This window comes from Natrix helvetica (genome assembly GCF_964273705.1).
Source record: "Natrix helvetica genome assembly, chromosome: Z".
Taxonomy (NCBI): domain Eukaryota; kingdom Metazoa; phylum Chordata; class Lepidosauria; order Squamata; family Natricidae; genus Natrix; species Natrix helvetica.
Window position 1 is genome coordinate 101339117 of NC_138554.1, and position 24168 is coordinate 101363284.

General features: G+C 43.5%; 1 protein-coding gene across 1 annotated transcript in view; it reads left to right on the forward strand.

Moving 5' to 3' along the window:
* The first annotated feature begins 6197 nt into the window (after positions 1 to 6197).
* The window catches only part of RAPGEF5 (Rap guanine nucleotide exchange factor 5), a 135656-nt gene continuing 117685 nt past the window's right edge, over positions 6198 to 24168 (forward strand). Inside the window, exons 1-3 of the mRNA XM_081971446.1 lie at positions 6198 to 6737; positions 16442 to 16492; positions 18550 to 18656. Of these exons, the coding sequence (XP_081827572.1) occupies positions 6549 to 6737; positions 16442 to 16492; positions 18550 to 18656 (347 nt within the window). The 5' untranslated portion in view covers positions 6198 to 6548. The remainder of the gene's footprint in view (positions 6738 to 16441; positions 16493 to 18549; positions 18657 to 24168) is intronic.

A 24168-nucleotide genomic window follows, 5' to 3' on the forward strand; every position in this document is an offset into this window, starting at 1 on the left:
TGTAAGTTTTTAAGTCTGCACTGTTAGATTGGTGAGAAGCAGCAGGCGAGAGGCGCAAGTGAGTTTCAGCACTTTTTATGGAAAGAGTAGGTGACTGGGCTCTGGCGGCTGGGCTGCTGGAGCTCACCTTTTAAGGAGCTCCGGCAGACTAGCCGGCCAGTGACAGTAGTTTAAACGTCCTGGGGTTTGGGCAACCAATCCCCGGTGAGCATGTGAAAACATGTAAATTTAACAATGTACGTCCGTACATAACACCCCTGCCATCCTAGAATGAACAATGTCCAATCCACGGCCTCCATAGATGACATAGTCTTTCAGGTAGGCCGGGCACGCTGGTCTCCTACTTGACCTGTACAGATCACTTGTCCCTGGGAGCTCACCGGTGCGGTCAAGCCTGCTGTTCCTCTGGCTGCCTGGGAAGGAACCTTCAGGAGCTCCTCGGCCCACGAGTTGAGCTCTGGCCTGGTTCCTTCGGCTCCTGAGATGCCATTTCTTCACGGGATGACTTTGGATGCAGCTATGTGTTCGCGGCTCAGGCTGGATGGTCGTCCCTCAATCTCTTGGCTTGGTGGGGCCGGTTCCTGTCCATCTGCTTCCCGGCTGGCGGTTGAGCATGCTCCGCATGACAGAGACCTGGGGTTCTCCGGGAGTTGTTCTGAGCTGGGGAGTGAGGTCCAATTGCCTTGGTTCCTCAGTTCAGTGTCCCCCAGGTGGTGTCGAAGTTGGTTGATGTGCCTCCTCCAGATTCGTCCATCTTCTAGCTCCACTCGGTATGACCTTGGCCCAGTGACGGCCACGATTCAGCCCGCCAGCCAAGTCGGGTACCCAGGGCGAATACCTGGTCATTTATGTTGAACTCTCAGGTTGGCTGAGTGGAATCCAGGGGGTTCTCTGGAATGTAGTCCGGGTGGTATCGGTCGAGTCTGGACCTCAGTCTTCTCCCCATCAACAGCTCTGCTGGGCTTTTGTTTCGTGGTCGCATAGACGGTGATGTGTTGGGTGAAAAGCAATTGGTCAACCTTTTCCTGCCAGCTTCCTGGTCCCATTCAGTGAGAGTTTCTTTTGTGAGCCTTACCATTCACTCAGCCTATCCATTGTTCCCCGGATTGAATGGGGCGATGAGAACATGCCGGATTCCTTGCAGAGCATCTTGGCAGTCAGTTGTGGGCCATTGTCGGAGACCAGGGTGTCAGGTAGTCCGTGGGTTACGAAATGTTTCCGGAGAGCTCTGATGGTGGCTTCTACCATGGTTATTGCATGATAACAACCTCTAGCCATTTGGAGTAAGCATCCACCACGATGAGGAACATCTGCCCTTTCACTGGTTCCACAAAGTTGATGTGGATGCATGACCATGGTTCCTTGGCTGCTTCCCACTCTCACACGGGTGCCCAGGGTGGGGCTGGTCATGCCTCTTGGCAGGATTTGCAAGTGGCTATCCACTCTGTGATGTTCTTATCCATATTGGGCCACCAGGTGTAGCTCCAGGCTAGTGTCTTCATCCATACTATCCCTGGGTGACCCTTGTGGAGGGCTTCAATGGCTCGCCTCTGCAGCCTCTGGGGTATGATGACTCTCTCCCCCCACAACAAGTAACCCTTGATAGTTGATAGTTCTGCTTGCTTACTCTGGTAGCTCTGGAACTCCTCACTCAGCTTCTCCTATGGCCACCCACTCAACACCCAGTTCAGAACCTTTTGCAACCCCTTGTCCTTTTGTGTGTGCTCGGCGATGTTCCTGGCGGTGACTGGGCTGGGTCGATCAATGTCGATTAGCAGTACCGTGGCAGTGGGGGCAGGGTCTTTCACCAGCTCCAGTAATGGGCAATGGGGGAGTGCATCTGTATGGCTGATGTCCTTCCCTGGGCAGTGGATCAGCTCATAGTCATACGCCATGAGAAAAATGGCACATCTAGTCATCCTTGGGGACATGTATGGAGTGGTTTGTTGGTTCCCGGTGAGGAGCTCCAGCAGTGGCTTATGGTCCGTGATGAGTCCAAAATGTCTGCCATACACATACTTATGGAATGTCTTTATCCCTGTGACTGCAGCCAAGGCTTCCTTGTTGATCTGGCTGTAGTTGCGTTCAGCCGGGAAAAAGATCTTGGAGTAATAGGCTATGGGAGCCTCCGATCCATCTGGTAGGTGATGGCTGAGGACCGCTCCAACTCTGAAGGGGGAGGCATCACAGGTGATCTGAACTGGCAAAGTATGGTTGAACTGGATGAGCATGCTGTTGAGGATAGGAGCTTTTATACCGCTGCGAAGACCCTGTCTTCCTTCTGTCCCCAGGTCCACGGTGCTGTCTTCCTCAGGAGCTTGTGCAGCAGCTCAGCAATGGTGGCCTTCTGTTGTAAAAAATATTATAAAAGTTCAATAGTCCTAAGAAGGCTTGGAGCCTTCTTGTTCTTGTTCCTTGGGGTTGGGGCATTTCTAATGGCCTTTACTTTGCTGTCTGTGGGGTGGATGCCAGACCCGTCTATGAGGTATCTCAGGAACTCTACCTGCCTCACACCGATTTTGCATTTTTTTGGGTTCACTTTAAGTCCCTTCTCCTTGAACCTCCCCAAAGTCTCATGCACGCATTCCATCAGCTGCTCTATGGAGTCCCCTGAGGTGAATACGTCATCAAAGTATGACACCACCCCTGGGATTCCTTGCAGTAGCCACTCCATTAAACACTGAAACAGTCCTGGGGCTATGCTGACTCCAAACTGCAGTCTGGTGCATTTGAAAGCCCCCCTGTGGGTCACAATCATCTGTGCTTCTGTGGTGGATTCATCCACAGGCAATTGCTTGTATGCCTTGGTCAGGTCCAGTTTGGCGAATATTTTCCAGCTTCTTAGGGAATGCAACAGATGTTGCACAACTGGCACTGGGTACGCACTTTGCTGTAAGACCTTATTCAGTGTACACTTGTAATCTGTGCAGAGGCAGATAGAACCATCTGGCTTTACAGAGGTGACTATTAGGTTTTCCCATACCGCGTGGTTGGTCGGCACGAGGATTCCTTGGGCAATTAGTTTGTCTAATTGCTCATCCACCTTGGGCCATAGAGCAAAGGGTTCAGGGTTTGAGCCTGATGGGGGTTACATGGGGGTCTAGGTTAAATGAAATAGGTTTCCCCGTATATTTACCTAGACCCCCATCAAAGACGTCTGTGAACTCTGCCACTAGGTGATCCAGGTCGTGGATTGAGATTTGATGCAGGCAGGTGATGTCTAGCCTCAGGGGCTTGAACCATTCTACTCCCAGTAGGGACAGTCGGTTGCTGGCGATGACCATGAGGGGTAGATGGCTCTGGACTTCGTGGAACACCACCTTGACCTCCATTCTTCCTAGGACTTGGATCTGGTTCCCCTGGTAGTCATTGAGCCGGACATTTGGTGGTTTGAGGAGCTTCTTGCTGGCTGTTGGGTTCAATTTCTTAATGGTCTGCTAGGACATGATGATCCTGTGTCCAGCTCCATCTTGCATGGTCCCCCTTCAATGGTCACCGTGGCATGGAACTTTTCCCCTTCGTAGCCGTCTGAGTGGCCCACAGTGGTGTGATGGATCTCCCTCTGGGCTTGGTACTGTTCCTCTCTCCGCCCATTCCACTGTTGGCCAGGTTGTGGGTTGTTTTATCTCCCTCACAGAGCCATGGGTCGGGGTGAGTTGGGATGTTCTGCATGCCTCGGCAATGTGGCCTTTCCACTGGCATCTGTGGCAGATTACTTCTCAGAAATTGCACGCTGCTCTTGAATGGAATCCATGTAGCCAGGGCAATGTGGCTGCCTGCTCTCTATGCCCCTTGCACTTTGTCTCCTCTCTGGGTACACGCGATGGATGGAATCGCATCGTCCCCTTCATCATTGTATTCTGGACTTCGGATGCCCAGTTGGGTTCTCTGACTGTTTGGTGTACCCCGCTGATTTTCCTTATGTGCGCTGCCAAGTTATCTGATGATTCAGCTGCCCAGGCTTCCTCGACCACATCTTAAATGAGACTCCCCTTCTGATTAGCAGCTTCTTTTTCAAGGAGAGGTCTCTCATTCCTAGGATGATCCAGTCCTTCATCATTTCTTTTGGGTTGATAAATTCACACCGGGTCGCGATTTCTCTGAGGCTGGCCACGAAATCATTCATTGTCTCTCCTTCCCATTGGTGCTGGTGGTAAAACTTGTTCTGGCTCACCATGGGGGCGGCAGATGGCACATAGTGGTCTTCCAGGGCACATTGTAGAGTTGTCCATGTGATGGTCTCTACGTTTGGTGGGGCAATCAACGTCTGTGCCATCTTATAGATTTTCGTTCCGCAGTAAGTTAGAAATAATGCCCACTTCCTATTGTCCGGCCGGTACTGGTAGTTGTTGGCTTCCATGAACATCCAGAATTGCCCCATGTATGTGTGCTCATCCTCTGTCTGTGGGTCGAAGATCGCTGGTGCAGGGGATGCTTGCGATGCCAGCTCGTGCTGTGGTGCAGGGTCTTGGTCCTTGTTCGAAATGGTTGCTTGTCCAATGAGGATTCTCAGGTCCGTTTGTCCTTTATCGCCAGTCTTAGATCAGTGAGAAACAGCAGGCGAGAGGCGCGAGTGAGTTTCAGCACTTTTTATTGCAAGAGTAAGTGACTGGGCTCTGCTGGCTGGGCTGTTGGAGCTCTCCTTTTAAGGAGCTCTGGCAGACCAGCCGGCCAATGACAGTAGTTTAAACTTTCTGGGGTTTGGGCAACCAATCCCTGGTGAGCATGTGAAAACATGTAAATTAAGGAGCTCCAGCAGCCCAGCCGGCCAATGACAGTTGTTTAAATTTTCCAGGATTTGGGCAACCAATCCCCAGTGAGCTTGTGAAAACATGTAAATTTAAAAACGTACATGCACCGTAATAGATTCAATATATTTTATCTTTTATGAATTGTTGGGTAATTGAATGTATCACTTGGAAGGAATTTAACTATCTAAACAAATAAGTAGAGAAAAACAGGTATAAGAAAAAAGCCAAATAACAATTCTTGTTGAATATAGAACTGTAATGAGCAACATCAAATTGGACTACAAGATGAGAAAACTAGTACTTAGGTGGAATTTTTGAGGTTTTGTATTATTAAGCATCTTTACAGCCTAGAAAGGATTTTCTTTCACACATGGTTTGAGTTCTCTGAATGTCCCAAATAATCCAAAACATCTACTTCAGTATCTTCCTTGGAAGCAGTTTCGTGAAAATATTGCCTACCAATTCTATACCTGATTGGAATACTTAGGAAAATTTCAGATCAGTTAGAAGGAATAGAGGAATGGGGATAAATAAAATGGAAAACAGGGTCTTCTCATAACTATGGTCACTGAGTTCATATAACACACAATGTTATGATTTGTTTGGTTTCAGTATAGAGTGTTCAATTATTGTATGTTTTGCAAATCACAGTAACAGCTGTGTGTGTTGGCCTAATACATACATGTGGAGTCTTTCAGTAGCTTTTGATTCTTTGTCAACCAACTATAAACCTTTAAAATATACTTTGTAGAATATTTGTGACTTTTGCAAGACTACTACAGCTGCTTTAAAAATTGTTCTTGGCTGTTTCTGCAAGTATTAATCTTTGCTGTATATGCATCTGTGTATATACATGCACTGATAAGTAGAAATAGCTTCTGAAGACTAGAAGAGTTCCTTTCAAAAAAGAAACTCTTCTTTAACAGTTTGGAGAAGTGCTTTATATGCTCCAATGCATCTTCAAATGTGCCTGCATAGACCTAATGAGCCACAGTTCGTATACTCAATCTGGCTTTGTAAATTTACACATCACATCTGTACACCAAGCTAAACTATTTTAATTAGTGATACACTTAACACTTTGTTTAGCCCAGTACCTCTAAGCCTTCATTTCTTTACAATCATCTGGATGTTATCCAAATAGCCAATATAATAACCCAGATAATTGTAGCTCATTTAATAAAATGATAACTAAATACTTAGTTGCATTAGTGAGTTGTATCACTCGTAACTTTTATCCCTTTATTGCTATGGTTTTATTATCTGTTAATGCTATTTGCAATTCTCCTGGAAAGACGTGTACTCTGAAGAGAAGCACACCAAGAAGCCACAACGTACGACATTCAGCACACCACTGCTCCTTTCGAGCCCCTTCCTTTGACTTTTGTTTGTTCCCGTCGTAGCAGTTGAGGAAAAACAGCGTCAAAAGGGGAGGGGCCACGAGAGTAGGGAAAGGTGGAGGCCATAAGAAAGATTAGGTTCCTGGCGCATTATCTGCACCTGAATGGTAAACGTCTTATCCTGAGTATTTTGGTTAGGGGATCGACATTCTTGCACAATTTGATTTTCGTGCTGGTGGAGAGCAGCGTATGTGCGGGGTTCTTTCTGTTTTCCTTCCCAATTCCCGTGAGAAGGAGAAGGAATAGGACGCCGCCGCCGCCACGGCTGCGGCTGTGGCGGCCAATTCATTTGCCTGAAAGTCGTGTTTTGCATAACAAGAGAAAGGTGTGCGCCGTGCATGCCCGGGGACAAGCGCTGAAGCAGCGGGAGAGGAGGCTTCTCCGGCAAGTAGCATGCATGGCTGTGAGCTCCGTTAAGATGCAACCTGCGTGTGACAGGGCCGACTCGCTGCTCCATGACCGTAACGCCACGGACGCCAGAGGCCAGGAGCAGCAAGTGCAGTTGCGGCAGAAGCTGAGGGAACTACCGACGCTGCTCCGGAGTGGATTGACGCTGCGGAGAAAGCGCTCAGATGGCGGAGGCCGGGTGAGTGAACGACGCCGGGGGCCGCGTGCTTCCAATAATTTACTCATCTCTGCTACAGGGTTTGGCCTCCGCAAGGCGGTGGGTGACTTGGTACCCAAGGAAGAACCCTGTATGTGTGTGCGTGTGTGTGCGTGTGTGTGCTGTGGGGCATTTTGCACTTTGCTTATTTTCAAAGTTAAAAAAAGATCCGCGCCACGAAAATTGATACCTTGATATTCGTGCATAACTACTAGGAAAATAAAACAATTACTGTCCATTAGGAGTAATGGTATACAGTAAGAGAGTCGTATTCTCTTAAACTCCAGCCTTTAATCTACCTGTGCCATAAGGGAAGCCTGCCTTTAATTTGTGTGAGATTTGCAAAGACCATGTGATCTATGTAGCATGGTGTGTGTGTGTGTGTGTGTGTGTGTGTATAGGGGGCTAGTGACCTGAGTTCGCTGAAATTAGACATCCGCAGCTGGAATGGAGGCCATGTTGCAGAGCAGATGTGAAGAGATAATGCAGTTCTTCGGGAATAATTGTTAACTCAAGAGCAGTTAGATTTGCAGCTGTGGGTTATGCACCACCGAATTCAATGAAATTGTATCCTAAGTAAACAGATTGTATACAACAATGTAACATTTAAAACAAAGCAAAAACGAATGGCTTTGAAGCGTGGGCTGAGTGTTGAAACAGTCTTGGAGTTTAATCAGTTTATCAAGGTACCAGTTTTAGCTGGCTATATAGTTTTGCATTTCTAATCAATTTCTTGATTCAGTGGAATATTTACTGTACTTATCTACACTAAAATAAGACACTTAATCTGTGAGGTACATCAGCCAATATATATTGATAACTTTAATTGATTTACCGTTTAACTTTATATATAATTGCTAAGGCTATGCATTGCAATGGTTAGTCTTCCTAATCAAACCCAGGCCTCTCATATAAGCTTTCAAGGAATACAAATTAAATGCAAGTTGGCCAGCTTGAAGAAGCTTTAATAAAAATATTCTGTGAACTGAATATGCACAGATTAATCATGGATGTGGGCAACATGCCTAGAATTAGGGATTGTAACTGGTTGGTAAAGTCAGTATCAGTAGTATATTGAGTAGCCTGAAGCTATTAATTACCAGTTTTCTATTTTGCTCCATAATTTGTGTTTACTATACATAGTTGTCCTAGACTTACTACCATATTTGAGCCCAAAATGTGTTTGCTAAGTGAGATGATTGTAAAGTGAGAGTTGCCCAATTTTATGATCTTTTTTGCCACAGTTGGGTGAATCACTGCACTTGTTAAGTGAATCTGGCTTTCCCATTTACTTTGCTTGTCTAATAATCGCAAAAGAGGGTCAAGGGGCACAGGAGATACTCCAGCCATCATAAATAGGAGTCAGTTGCCAAGCATCTGAATTTTAATCACATGACCATGGGGATGCTGCAACAGTCATTAGTATGGAAAATGGTCATAAGACACTATTTTTCAGTGCTGTTGGAATGTCGGAAGGTCACTAAACAGTTGTAAGTTGAGGACTATTTGCACTTTTCTGAAAAAATATCAATATCTCAATGCTGTAGTAAAAATAATTGACACATTAATTTTAGGTTATAATTAATATTTGCTCACCTAGGAAGTAAATGTTAATACCACTTTATGGTATTAACTTTATTAACACGTGAAGTGTTAATACCACTTTATAATGCCTTGGTAAGGCCACACTTGGAATACTGCATTCAGTTTTGGTCACCACAATGTAGAAAAGATGTGGAGGCTCTAGAAAGAGTGCAGAGAAGAGCAACAAAGATGATTAGGGGACTGGAGACTAAAACATGTGAAGAACGGTTGCAGGAACTGGGTATGTCTAGTCTAATGAAAAGAAGGACTAGGGAGACATGATAGCTGGGTTCCAATATCTCAGGGGTTGCCACAAAGAAGAGGGAGTCAAACTATTCTCCAAGGCACCTGAGGGTAGAACAAGAAGCAATGGGTGGAAAATAATCAAGGAGAGAAGCAACTTAGAACTGAGGAGAAACCTCCTGACAGTTAGAACAATTAATCAGTGGAACAGCTTGCCTCCAGAAGTTGTGAATGCTCCAGCACTGGAAGTCTTTAAGAAGATGTTGGATAGCCATTTGTCTGAAATGGTATAGGGTTTCCTGCCTAGGCAGGGGGCTGGACCAAGGTCCCTTTCAACTCTGCTATTGTATTGTATTGTATTAAATATTGAATTTAGCCAAAATTATTTTTGAATAAATAGTATAGAAAACACAATTGATTAAGCAACATTAAGACTTTAGCATAATTTTTAAACAAAAACATGCTATTGTGTTTCTAGCTCTGATGTAGTTTTCCTGATGTTTGTTGACAAAAACGAATATCCTCTCAGGGTGGAACTTGAGCAGACAAATCTCTGGAGTCATTTTTTGCCTTTCCCTCCTACATGAAGCAAGCATGTGTTACATTGTGCATTATTAGAAGATTCTCCTGTAAGATAAATGGAGGATGTCTCCTAATTTGATGTTTCCTGTCATCAATTTTCATAGGCATTTCTAATTAAAACAATAATTGAAAAAAAATCCTATTTTTGAGAAAAAAATCATTTTAATACCAAGTTGCTAAGAAGTCAAATCGATGCATCCATGAACATGCTATTGTGTTTGCAATCACCTGAGGACTTTTGTGTGTGTGCCTGTGCGTGTGCACGTGTGTGTGTGTCAATTTAAAGGAGGAGATAATACATTTTTAAAGAAACAAATGATTATATGTCATCCAATTTTTATTAACTGACCATATAGATCAGGGGTGTCAAACTGGTGGCCCATGGGCTGGATGTGCCATGCATAGGCTATACTCACCACAGCTCCATGAATAGGAAAAACTTTGTGAAATATCACGTGATGGCAACGTGATATGGTAAGTTTAATACCTATGATATAGATAGTCCTTTTGTAGGACGATCTGTCCCCAACTTGATCCATTGGGTTTTCTAGCAATGTTTCAATTGTTGCTGTAATTGTCCACCCTGCTGCAGGTGTCTTCTATTTTCTTCCATATTTTCCATTGTTACACATGTCTTGACAGCTAGACCTTTGTATAATACATCCCAAACATTTGTGAGAACTCTGATTGATTTGTTACACAATCTGTTTGTCTTTTTAGCTATCCATGGAATTATTGGAAGGCTTCTCCATCACCAGAATTCAAAAGTATTAATACAGACCTATCCTGCTTCTTCAAAAATTCATTTTTTCCCCATTTTTATAGAGTCAAGGAATTCCATTGCCTTAATTTTAATCTTTGCAGATAAAGATATACCCTGGCATCTGAATGTCTTTCCAAAGCCTTCATGGTTATCCTGCCAAGTGCTGGTTTGTAGTGTATTTCTTGACTTGGCTGCTTTATTTACAGTTGATTTTAAAACTTAAAATTAATTCACTAACTTCAGTGATTTCATTGACAATACGATGGCTTATTGCTGGCAGTTTAATCTTAGTCACATTGTTCACTGGATTTTTAAAACTAACTTCATTAGAACTTCCAAATCATTTTTAATCATCAGAGTGCACAGTGCAGATTATTGGTGTTCCATCCAATTTCAAAATTATGATCATCTTCCAATCCAGTGTCTCAATGTACATTCAGAATATAATTTAAATACATATGCTATCCTTAATCTCTGTGTGAAATTGGTAAAAGCTTTGAAGGATTAATTCTAAATTGAACGTGCCTGTCCTCTTAACACTATCCTTAAGGGAAGGTGGATATTACATTCTGTATGGAGATAGGTTGTACATGGTATTGAAATAGCATAAAGATTATTCATGAGATGATTCTTTTAAAATATGTGTGTACTCATAGGTCTATATTAATAATTAGTTATGAAAATTACATGTATATGGTATTGTAAAGCTCTGTGATGAGGTGGCTTGCAAATAATGTATTTAACAGTTAAAACTGTTCTTTGTTACTCTAGGATGTATGAAATATAATAGCTGTGGCCACACCATATTTTGGAAAATGAAATTCTAAAATTCTAAAACAAGGTAGCTGAATGACAACTGAAAATATAGTACAATATGTTACTTCCAGTCATGGATTAAAAACTTAATTTATTATAGCCACCCACTTCCAATGAATTCTGGCCAATGCACGAAACAAAAGAAGACAAAATCCATAAAATTGGTATCATGTCATAGAGTAGTGGTGATACCTGGGCTGTGGATCAGTACTGATCTGTGGGCTATTAGGAACTGGCTGCACAGCTGGAGATAAGTGATAGGTCAGCAAGTGAAGCTTCATCAGTATTTGCAGCCACTCTCCAGTGCAAGCATCACCAACTCAACTTCATCCCAGATCATCAGACATTAAATTCTCATAGAAGCATGAACCCTACTGTAAACGGCACATCTGAGGGATCTAGGTTGCACACTCCTCCACCCCCGCCAGTGTTTGGAAAAATTGTCTTCCACAAAAGTGGCCCTTGGTGCCAAAAAGCTTGGGGCCCGTTGCTATAGACCACCTGGCATAGAAGACATAGATCCTTGTGTCTCACAGATGGAAACATTCAATGGAGGGGGCATTTCCACTCTGCCAGAATGTATTGAGTGGACAGAAACAATTGGAGAAAAGTGGTCCCTCAGGAATCCAGACTTTGTGCCATATAGTGGAGACGGATTGTCATAGAAAAATCTTAAATGCTTACTAGAAATTAAAAATGACTTGATGGCATAAATCAATATCTTAGACGGCTCTGGGTAGGTAGTTCTACACAGTAATTGGGACTGAAATTTCAGTTAAGTGCAATGGCACATGATAGCATGATTAAAGATGGCAATCCTGGCACACCCTGGCACATCCTTATCATTATAGAGGATTGTGGTTCAGTAAGTGAGGACCTCGTTGCAATTTCCTGCTGGCTTCCAGCAAATAAAGTCAATAGCAAAGCTGGCAGGAAGTTGGAAATCCCAGGCAGCTCATAAGCAGGCTAATGGGCAGGTAAGTGATTGCTTAGGATAAATGATGGGCTGCTGCATTGTGAGTGCAGTGGGGCTTGGGGTGATTGCTGCACAGTATGGGAAGGAGTGCAAGGAGTTAGCATACATGGGGAGTGGCTGCAGTGCTGCTACAAAGTGAGAAAAACTTATCAAAGTGACTTTTAACCTCCTCTGCCAGCTTCCCCATTTTCTTTGCTTGTGGGAAGACAGTGGGGAAAGTGGCAAATCACAATCACGCAATCAAAGATGCTGCAACTTCATAAGAGGAGGGTGCTAGGGCAGCTGTAATTTTGTAGACCTTTTGTTCAGTGTCATTAACAGGAGTATTCATGGTTAATAACAAGCAGTTTAAATTGTACTCAAAAGCCAACTGGCAACGAGTGTAGTTTATGTAGTTATAGTGATACCCAGCAGGTACCCCATTATTCATCATGCTGCGGCATTCTGAACTAGTGGTAGCTTCCATGTGATCTTTAAGTCCTGCCCAATGTAGATTGTATGGCAATAATTATGTCATTAGGAGACCATGTATCAAGAGCTTCCTAAGCAAAGGATAGTCAATGTGAACCTAGACTAGGCCCACCTGGCTACAGCTTTCACATGTCTTTCAGCTATAGCTGCAAGTACAGAAGGACCCCCAATTTACTTACTTATTTATTTCAATTATATAGCTGCCCATCTCACAAAAAGTGAATTTGAATGGCACTCAACAATGAATTAAAACAATACATAAAAACAGTCATTGTTAAAATTTAACACACGTTTTCACTGGCAGAACACTTGAGCCCCCATAGGTGCCTGCAACATGAATTATGTCAAGCTGGCCACACCCCTTGGCCATGGCCCCTGCACCCTCCAAGGTCGAACACAACCCTAATGTGGCCCTCAGTGAAATCAAGTTTGACACCTCTGCTCTAATGGAACTTGGTCACAAAGTCATGTCTGACCCATTGTGACCTGATGGACAACGTTCCTCCAGGCCTTCCTGTACCATCCCCCAGTCCATTTAAGCTCACACTGACTGCTTCTGTGACTCCATCCGGCCACCTCATTCTCTGTCTTTCCCTTCTTCTTTTGCCCTCAATCATTCCCAGCATTAGGCTCTTCTCCAGTGAGTCCTTCCTTCTCATTAGGTAGTCAAAGTATTTGAATTTCATCTTCAGGATCTTGCCTTCTAAAGAGCAGTCAGCGTTGATTTTCTCTAGAACTGACTGGTTTGACCGCATTGCAGTCCAAGAGACTCACAGGAGTCTTCTCCAGCACCATAGTTCAAAGGCCTCAATTCTTTGGCACTCAGTCTTTCTTGTGGTCCAACTTTCACAGGTATACATTACAACTGGGTAAACCATAGTCTTGACTATATGCACTTTTGTTGGTAGTGTGATGTTTCTGCTTTTTAGCATGCTGTCTAGATTTGCCATAGCTTTCCTCCCCAGGTGCAAGCATCTTTTAATTTCTTGACTGTAGTCCCCATCTGTGGTGATCTTAGAGCCCAGGTAAATAAAATCAATTGCTACCTCCATTTCTTCCCCATCTATTTGCAGGAAATGAAACATTTTGTTTCCAAACCATTTATTTTACATAGTTTCCTCCCCTACATTCATTTTCTAATCTACATAGAAAAGTTATCCAGATTTCCATTTTTAAAAAGTCTGTAGCATATAATAAGAAAAATCTTTGATAGTATGCTGCAGGGAGAAACCATAGATCAGTAACACACGTAGATTTTTTTATCTCTTTTGCTTCATTGCCTTTAACTTCTAATAGCAATAGTGCTTAGACTTATATACTTCTCCATAATGCTTTACAAGCCCTCTCTAAGCAGTTTATGATGATAGCATATTTTATATTTTAAATTTTAACATATTTTACCTCATTTTATTGAAAGTTATTTAGTTTCTTGGTCAAAATACTACGAAATGAAATCTGAAATAAAATATTGAAGAGAATGAAGAGAAATTATTTCTATCCTTGTCTTCTCTAGATGATATCCTTTTTTTAAAGAATTGAGTATTTTAGTCAAATAAGATGCATTTTGAATAATCCTTTGTATTTAAAAACTTTTTAAAGTAATTGGGAGCAAAAATCCTTATTTTCTCCCCTCAAAACTCATTTTTGTAATTTCTAAAAAATTAATAGAATTGTTTTCATTTGCCCAATTTTTGTCTGCTTTTTAGAAAGCATAATGATGGTAGATCACATGTTCAATTTCTGTTATCTCCAAGTGTTGAAAAGTTCTTGCATTTAAATTTGGGAACTGCTGTATTTAGTAGCTGGATTTATATACTGCACTGGGCCATAAATGGTTTGTTTGGGTTAGGTTTATCTTTTCATTTCAATCCAGCCCAATGTGTTTCAGTAGACCATACTTCACAAGCTAGGCCTTAACATTTATCACCAGTATTGCTTTCATTCAGCATAATTGTTGATGTCATAAGAAGCAATAAAATCCAAATTGTTTGAAAGTGATTGATTTTTCCTTCTTTTCCTTTCTGTGTCCTCTTTCTGGCTATTGTCTGTGGGATTTATTGCAAGATCAGTTATTACATGCTGCCACTTCTTACTTCCCTAAGAGGCTTTTGACTCACTGATTATATTACATTTCCATGTAGTCATTCCCTCAGAAGCTCAGGTGATAGATATGTATTATGTTATTCTCTCAACATACTTGGTCTAAGAGTTATAAGCTATACATCTAAAAATACTTTTAAATGCTCAGAAATGGATATTTCACCTGGACATGGTCTGCTGTAGAGATACTTCCATAAATAGTCCCTCTGCTTTTGTACCAATCTGACCAAGATCATTCATTGGGAAGTGACGGGAAATACCAAATTAGATATTGTGATAAACTAAACCATAGCGCTGTGATGGCGAACCTATGGCACATGTGCCCAAAGTGGCACGCGAAGTTATGTCACCCAGCACAACCGGCCTTGCCTGTTTGTCTTCTGGCGCATGACAGTTTATGGCACACATGCACATGCAACGATGTCCTTTGCCTGTGCAGCAGTGCTGAAAACCAGTGTGCGCACACGCACAGGCCAGTTGATTGTCGGATGCAGGTATGTTGCAGCACCCAAAAGTTAGGCTTTTCTGGGGCACTATCCCTTTGCACGTTCAGCAGTGCTGGAAACTGGCCTGTGCGTGCATGCTGACCAGCTGATCATCAGGTGTGCATGTGCACTAGAACATGGAAGTTTGGCTTTTCCGGAGCATAGCCCCAATGAGTGCATGTGTGTGTGACGTTCCCGCGTGACCTTTTTGGCACTCAGTGCCGACAAGGTTCGCCGTCACTGCCATAGTGGTTGTAACATTACATTGAGATGGGTCAAATTATTGAATTCTTTGGCATAAAGCAGTTTTAGTGCAGAGCTGCAGGCATACTTGCTTAATGATACATAAATCAATTTCATTTATACATCATATTAATGAAAATTAGCTTGGTTTCTCCCTAGCATAATGTGTAAATCCAGCCATTAGTTGCCAGATATGGTTTATGTCTTGATAGTAACTATGATCGATAGGAGACTATTCTAATCAATTAAGTATCCAGTTACAGGGCCAGGCTAACTCACTATGAGTGCTGGAATTAGCACGATAGAGTACACTAAAGAAGGTAACTGTTCTTTAGACAGATCTATGAATTATTTTCTGCTAATGGCTATATAATGTACAAAGAGAATAAGCCATGAGGTTCCTCTTTATAATCATACACAGACAGTCCCAAAGACAATATTTATAACATCATAGAACTTTACCAATATCATCTTGGTATTTATCTCATACCACGTGACACTTTTCCACTTCAATGCCATCCCCTTCCTCATTCAGTTTATTTGGGAACTGTTTTTTCTTTTGAAAATAATGAGTTTTGAGATATTTGACACCAAACTGAAATGTACAAGAACAAACCCTTCTCTCTTTATGATTTACTGTAAGTGGATCTCTTGTCTACACTCTTAAATGTTCCTTTATTCTAAATACATGTTGGGAACCAAATGGTAGTCCTCAGTTTATGACCACACCTGCAGTGGGCATTTAAAGTTAGAAAGTCATTAAATGAGAGGGACTCACATTGCAGGTATATGAAGTCCTCTCTTTAATGATGATAAAAGGGAGTGCCAGGATTGCTATCATTGAGTTATGCAGTCACATGATGACACGTTTTAGGACTACATAGCTTAGTAATAGAAGTTTTGGTTCCAATGGCCATTATAACAACATGGTGACTAAAGACTATTAGCAAAGATATTAGATTAAGCAGTCCTTTGCAATAGTGGTAGCTTCCTTTTACAAGGCAACCCAGGTAGGGGAAAGAAAAAAAATGAAAATCATATGGTGTTCTTTTTACCTTACAAAAAAGCAAACTTAAAACAATAGGTTGCTAAAAATTTGATTAATTGATAAGTAGAAGCCTTTACCACTGTAAGGTAATGCTTAATAATTTAAGGTAATTATAAAGTAATAATGAAGCGATATTTATAAAACTAAATGAATTGAAATGAAATGAATAAAAGTGTTGATAAAAATCTATCAGTTTAAAGGGACCTAAAAAGTCTCTGGAATTTAGGGAAGAATTAAGCATTTCTTTTAAAAAGTACTACAAAGAGAACTTCAGTATTTTATAGGCAAAATATCAGTGTCAAGTGATTGGTAAGAAATGCTTTTATTTATCTTTAAATTATTTCTTATTGTTATACTTTTTATTTTTATTTACAGATTGTATCTAGGAGAATTTCAAATCCTTATGTGGAAAATCCTCCTAATAAGGTATTTATTGCTTCTATATTATTATTATTATTATTATTATTATTATTATTATTATTATTATTATTATTATTATTATTATTATTATTATTATTATTATTATTATTATTATTATTATTATACGATTGTATCACAGCGGCCAGTTGATTCGCCGGATTTGGCATTGATTACTAGTCGGGCCCCACCCAGGGGCCTAGAACGTCGTAACGTATTTTCGCAATATACGTGCAGATCCAAGCAGTGCAGCTTTTTGCATTTGACTGATGGTGATTTTGTCAAGTTTTAACTGTTTTAAATGTAATTCCAGTGCTTTTGGAATAGCACCCAGTGTGCCGATTACCACTGGAATTACCACTGCTGGTTTGTGCCATAATCGTTGGATTTCAATTTTTAAGTCCTGGTATTTCGCGACTTTTTCATGTTCCTTCTCCTCAACTCTGCTATCACCTGGTATTGCGATGTCTATGATTGTAACCTTCTTTTTCTCAACCAGTGTGACGTCTGGTGTGTTATGCGCTAGTACTTTGTCTGTTTGTATACGAAAATCCCACAGGATCTTGACCATCTGATTTTCGGTGACTTTTTCAGGCTTATGTTCCCACCAGTTTGTTGTTGTTTTAATATTATAATTTTTGCACAAATTCCAGTGGATCATTTGTGCTACTGAATTGTGCCGCAATTTATAATCAGTCTGCGCGATTTTTTTTACAGCAGCTGAGTATGTGGTCAACAGTTTCATCAACTTCTTTGCAAAGTCTGCATTTGGCATCATCAGAGGATTTTTCGATTTTGGCCTTAATGGCATTTGTTCGGATAGCTTGTTCTTGCGCAGCCAGGATTAGTGACTCTGTTTCTTTCTTTAATGTACCTGTTGTTAACCATAACCAAGTTTTTTTACTGTCCACTCTATCTTTTATTTTTTCCAGAAATTGACCATGTAATGCTTTGTTCTGCCAACTCTCCATTCTTGATTTTATCACATCTTTTCTGTATTCTTGTTTCGTCTGTTGAGCCTTCAATAGATTTTTGTTCTTTACTTCGATTAATAGATGTTCTTGACTTTCTTTTAAATAATCAGCCAGTGCATGTTTTTCTTCTTCAACTATTTGCTTCACTTGTAATAATCCTCTGCCACCTGATTTTCGGGGCAGGTATAGTCTATCAGTGTCACCACGTGGATGTAAACTGTAGTGCATTGTCATTAGTTTCCTGGTTTTTCGGTCCAAAATGTCCAAATCAGCTTGTGTCCAGTTAACTATACCAGCTGTGTATCTTATAACTGGTATTGCCCAGGTATTTATGGCCTTGATTGTATTTCCACCATTTAATTTAGATTTCAAAATTTTCCTAACTCTGTTGGTGTACTCTCTCCTGACAATAGTTTTTACTTCTCCATGTTTGATGTTATCCAACTGCAAAATGCCTAAGTATTTGTAGGCTTCATTTTCGTTGCATTTAATTAGTTGGCCATTGGGCATTTCAATTCCCTCACATGTAGTGATTTTGCCCCTTTTTATGGATACAGTGGCGCATTTTTCCATGCCAAACTGCATTGAAATATCGGTGCTGAATATTCGGACTGTGTCAGTGATTGGATTTCTATTTCTGACTTTCCATAGAGTTTCAAATCATTATTTGAAATCATTATTTGAAATCATCATCATCATTATTATTATTATTATTGTTATTGTTATTATTATTATTATTATTATTATTATTATTATTGTTGTTGTTGTTGTTGTTGTTAATAATAATAATAATAATAATAATAATAATAATAATAATAATAATAATATAACTAGTCACATTGCTTCATTGTTTTGAGCTTTTTTATATTTAAATGCAGAAGCATTAACAGCTCTTTATTTTTGAGCAAATAATTTCTGTGTGAAATTAAAATTTAATATGTAATTATTACTGACAACTAAAACATATTTTAAAAGGTTAATGAAATTCTGCTGCATTAGTTTGCTGTGTCTTGAAATTTTTATCTAGTTGTAATGCTATATATAATTGTCTAAACCGCAAAAATTATTGTCCATCCAATTTATCTTCTTTAGATTTATGGAGAGGATGCCTTGTGTGCTGGAAGAGCTCTCAGAAATGTTTTTGTGTTACAAGCTTCCTCTCTGATAAAAGACAGAATGTCTCTGATGGGGCTTTGCAGGTAACAGTATATTTTTTATTTTAACTGCATATCATCTTGTGCTTGCCCGTTCATTCACTTGAATTGGATCTGAATTGGTCACCATGCATCACCATGACCACCATTGGCTGATTTCTTTCCAAGTTGATACTTTTTAATCCAGAGCATTCCTATTGTGCTGTGTAAATACAAAACAGAACAAAATGTTGCAATTTGTGGTGCATTAACAGTGAGGTGTTAAAGTTTGCCTAATTTTACATATAGCACAACAGAATTTGGTCACATTCAGAGATATTACTTTATATTGATCTGATAATAGTAGTTGCATATGAAAAGATAAATATTTTCCAGATATTTTATTAGATAAGGTGTTATAAATTGATCCTGTGAGTCATTATAGAAAATACAGTATAGCAGGACACAAGCTATAGTTTCAATGTCCACAGGGGCCCAATCTCAGCTTGTATGATATTTTTGGGGTATTGGCCCACCAAAACTGCTGTAGGAAGTATATTGCAGTCTGCTACGAATACTGTCTTTTGGATTCTGGGGATGGTTATTTACAGTGACGTGCGGTGAGGGCTATGGCTGGGGAGGCTGGTGACGTCATCAGGAAGGCGGGGAATGGGACCACGTGTGCAGCACACGTGGTCCCATTCTCCGCCTTCCTGAGTGAACATTAAGGGGACCGCGAAGTGCACTGATCCGCGTAACATTGTTTCCTCCACCGGCGCCAGTCCCTTCCCCCTCCACTCCTTCAAGGTCTCCCACCAACCCAAAGCCCGATCCCCAGCTCCCTCGGGCAAGGCTTGAGCGGGGTGAATGGGAAAGCAACGAAAGGGGCTGCGCTTTCACCCCGCTCAAGCCTTGCCACCTGCAGCCACCGCCCGCCCTCGCTGCCCCTTTCATTGCTTTCCCACCCACCTCTAAGGGGCGCCAAAGCCTCCTTCGTCCCCCCAGCGCGCACCCTTTTTATTTCCCGTGACACCCCCCCATTTCGGGAAAGCTTTCCCCATTGCCTGGGGGGTGAGGGGGGCGGCTCCTCTCCCCCCACTCCCTCCGTCCCTGCCTCTCTCCTCAGCCCCAAAGCTCCGTCCGCGCGACTCACTTCCAAGGCGGTGGCTGGAGAGGCGCGCAAGAACGGCGAAGAAGGAAAAGTCCAGAGCCGGAGCGGGGAGGAGCGAAGAAAAAGGGGCGGAAGTGCAAACAAGAGCTCGGGGCAACAAGGGCTTCACCGTGGACTTTTCCTTCTTGCGCGCACAACGTGCGCGATCGGTGGAAAAGGGCGCTAGGTAGCTGGAAAAGACAGCTGGGTAGATGTGTGTTTGCGTGCCTTCGGCATCCGGAAGCGCCGACAACATTTCTGCCTCTGCAGCTCGGAATAATAATAATAATAATAATAATAATAATAATAATAATAATAATAATAATAATAATAATAACTTTAATTTATAAACCGCACCCTTTCCTAAACAGGACTCGGGGCGGTGTACAGTCATATTAAAACAGAATAAATACACAATATGGGCATACTTAATATACAAATAGTTAAACAAATAGTTAAACGGAGGAGGTAGGATGTGGACTGTACAATATTTAAGCTAAAATACATATAAACATTAAAATACCCTTAAAATACCCTTAAAAACTACCCAATAAGATGTTTGCCAGGAGGTTGAATGGGACTATAAATCGGTTAAGCCTGCTAATTGGAACAGGTGGGTCTTAAGCTTCTGTCGGAAGGAGCGGAGGTCGGTGGTAGTTCTAATATCGGGGGGGAGGTCATTCCAGAGGGTTGGGCCAATCACAGAGAAGGCTCTACTCCTGGGCGCCGCCCGTTGACACTGCTTAGTGGACGGCACCTGGAGGAGTCCCTCCCTGTGAGAGCGGATTGGTCGCAGGGATGTATGAGGTGAGATGCGATCCCGCAGGTAACTAGGTCCCGTGCCATGGAGCGCTTTGAAGATAGTAACCAACACCTTGAAACGCACCCGAAAAACCACAGGCAGCAAGTGCAGCTCGCGCGGGAGTGGTGTTATATGGGAGTATCTTGTCCCTCCCATGATGGCCCACGCGGCCGCATTCTGAACTAGCTGTAAGTCTTCAGGTGCATCTCAAGGGGAGCCTCATGTAGAGAGCATTGCAGTAGTCCAGGCGAGACGTCACCAGCGCGTGAGTGACCGTGCGTAAGGCGTCCCGATCCAATGGGCGCAATTGGCGCACCAGGCAAACCTGGTGGAACGCCCCCCTTGCCACGGCTGCCACATGGTCATCCATCGACAGCCGGGCATCGAGGAAGATGCCCAAATTGCGCGCCCGTTCCACGGGGGGCAGTTGTTCACCCCCTATGGCCAACGATGGAGTCCACTGGCTGAACCGGGGCGCCGGTAGCCACAGCCACTCAGTCTTGGAGGGGTTGAGTCTGAGTCTGTTGTCCCCCATCCAGACCCGAACGGCTTCCAAGCACCGGGACATCATTTCGACGGCCTCGTTGGGGTGGTTTGGGGTGGAGATGTACAGCTGTGTGTCATCAGCGTACAGATGGTATCCACCCCCAAAACCACGGATGATCTCACCCAGTGGCTTCATGTATGTGTTGAACAGGAGGGGCGAGAGGACCGACCCCTGTGGCACCCCACAAGTGAGTGGCCTCAGGGTCGATCTCTGTTCCCCTGCCAACACACATTGCGTCCGGTCGGAGAGGTAGGAGCAGAACCACCGTAAAACGATGCCCCCCACTCCCATCCCCTCCAGCCGGTGCAATAGGATAATAATAATAATAATAAATTTGAATTTATTAGCCGCTCCCTTTCCAGGCAGGACTCGGGGCGGCGTACAGTGGGCATATAGAACATAGAAACATGTATACAAACACATAAACATACAAAAATACAGAGACACACATGCACGGAGGAGGTAACCAATTACAACATTTAGACAGTTAAAATCCCCATTAAAATACCCAATTGTAAAAAACCCAATGTACAATTAAAATTTAGAATTTAAAAAGACAGTCAGGAGGAGTGAGAAAAAAAAATTACGGTTGAGCCAGGCCAGATAATTGAAAGATACCATGGTCGATGGTATCGAAGGCCGCTGATAGGTCTAATAGGACCAGGATAGAGGAAAAACCCCTATCTCTGGCCCTCGAGAGATCGTCCACCAACGCGACCAAGGCCGTCTCCGTGCTGTGACCGGGCCGGAAGCCGGACTGGCGCGGGTCTAGATAGTCGGTTTCCTCCAGGTGACATGGGAACTGTTGTGCCACCACACTCTCTACAACCTTCGCTAAAAAGGGAAGGTTGGAGACGGGACGGTAATTAGCTAGCTCCACCGGGTCCAGGGAAGGCTTCTTGAGTAGGGGCCTCACCACCGCCTCTTTCAAGGCGACCGGCAAGGACCCCTCCCCCAATGAAGCGTTCACAAGACCCAAGAGCCAGCCTCGTGTAACCTCCCAGGATGCCAGTACAAGCCAGGAGGGACACGGGTCCAATAAACATGTAGTGGCTCGCAGTCGCCCACGTAACCTGTCCAAATCCTCGAGGGCAACAGAGTCAAACTCCTCCCAACGTGGTGCCTCAAGACTTGCTTCCAACGTCTCCCCTGGGCCACTGAAGGGGGCCCATCCACTCCGGATCTGAGTGATTTTGTCCTGCAGATATTCCCCAAACTCCTCTGCTCTACCCTGCAAAGGGGCTTCCCGCGGCCTCTGTGATAAGAGGGAGCAGGTCACCCGAAATAGGGCGGCAGGGCGGAATGTATATCATATTATAATATTATATATATATATATATAGTATATAATATTATATACTATTATTTCATGAAGAGAGGTGAGGCCCTGCCTCCCCTGCCTCCCCTGCCTCCCCTGCCTCCCCTGCCTCCCCTGACCGCACGTCCCTGGCTATTTATGTGTCACTGTTTTAAAAGGAGGAGTTTGCTCAAATAAATATTTTTGGGAAAAGGAGCCCTATCTTGTTGGATTTCCAGATCTTTAATATGTTGCTAAGTGCATACTCATACCCCATCATTAAAAGCACTTCCCTGGGGAAATCAAAATACTAGAATTTGTGTGAGATGATCTTGAATCAAAGTAAGACTTTTTTTATTTTTCAAAAATCAGCCTTTTTGGTAATCCAGATTTTCTAGCCTTTGTTCTGCACTTTTAAGATTTTCCAGTGGAAGAGAGGGAATGGTCACGTGTGGGTATTCTCAAAGCATGATTGGTCCAAAGACTGAGAGTAAACTTCTTAAATACTCCCGTCTTCCATTCCTGCCCAGTTTCCTCTCAGTCTCTTGGTCCAAGCACTGTTGAGAATTGTTTTTCTAGGTAGGAATAGATTTCAATTTTTTCTTCAATCTGGTCTCTAATTTGGCTGAATTGGGCATTTTCAAAGTTCTCTTAAATTCAAAATTGCAGCTGCAGCCCAAGGGACAGTCCTTCTGCCTTGGGCGGTTGGGGCCTGTGGAGCATCCACCCTTCCCTCCGCAGGCATGGAGCCTTAGCCCTATCCCCGGGATTGCGGGGGTGCCAGCTCCTATCCAGCTGCGGGTGCGGCATTCTTCCCTTCAGAGTGGAAGAAGTGGCATCGGCACCCACAAGGCTTACATGAGCCGACGGAGCTGCCGCCGCTTGATTCGGGTGGCTGCCATGTGCTTCAGCGTTTTGTTTTTCGGCGAGATCGGTGACACGAAGGGGGGAGTGCGGACAGGTTTGCTGCGAGGCCCCCAGCAGCGCGAGGCTGTTTGTGAGCCGCGAGAGACCAGGCTGAGCACAAATTCGGCTTCCTTTTGATCCGTGTGGGGCCTGGTGGTCATTTTAACTGCGCCACGTGTGCGAGGCCTTCATCGGCCTGCAAGCAGTTTGGGAGGCCCAGGCCAAGGCTTTTTGGCCTAGTTTCATTCTCCCGTGCCATCCCAAGGCCCAGGTTCCGGAAGGGCCTACAGAGGCCTCAACTCTTCTCCCTCCACGCTCCAGGACACATGAGTGGGGCTATGGAGGAGGGCTTGGAGATTCCCCAGGGCCAGCCTGAAGGCCCAGTGAGGGGGGAAGAGGGCCTGGGGCAGGGGTTTCGACCCAGGGATCCCCCAGTAAGACCAGTGGCAGCACACCGCCCCCCTAGAACCTCCACAAAGGAGGAGGCCAGGAGGCATAGGGCCCTGGAAAAGACCTTTGCCAGGGCCGAAAGGCAGGCCAGGTCTGCAGGGCCTGCTTCTACCAGCAGGTCCAGTTCCCCTATCAGACCACCTTCCAAGCAGTCTTCTCCTCGGGGTTTCAGCCCTTTATCTCCTTCAGCCTCCCCTGCCAGGTCCCGCAGTTATTCCAGGCAAAGGGGGTCCTCCTCCCCTTCCCCTTTGATCTCTCCAGGTTTGGCTAGGGGGAGTCAGGCAGATCCCTTAGCGTGGACATCCCGGGGGCACTATGCTTCATGCAGATTGGCACCTCAGGTTCCTGCCTCTCCTTATAGGGACATGGAGGATTTGGAATGCCTCCCTGAAGGTATCAAATGATTTATTTATGCAGCCATTTCACG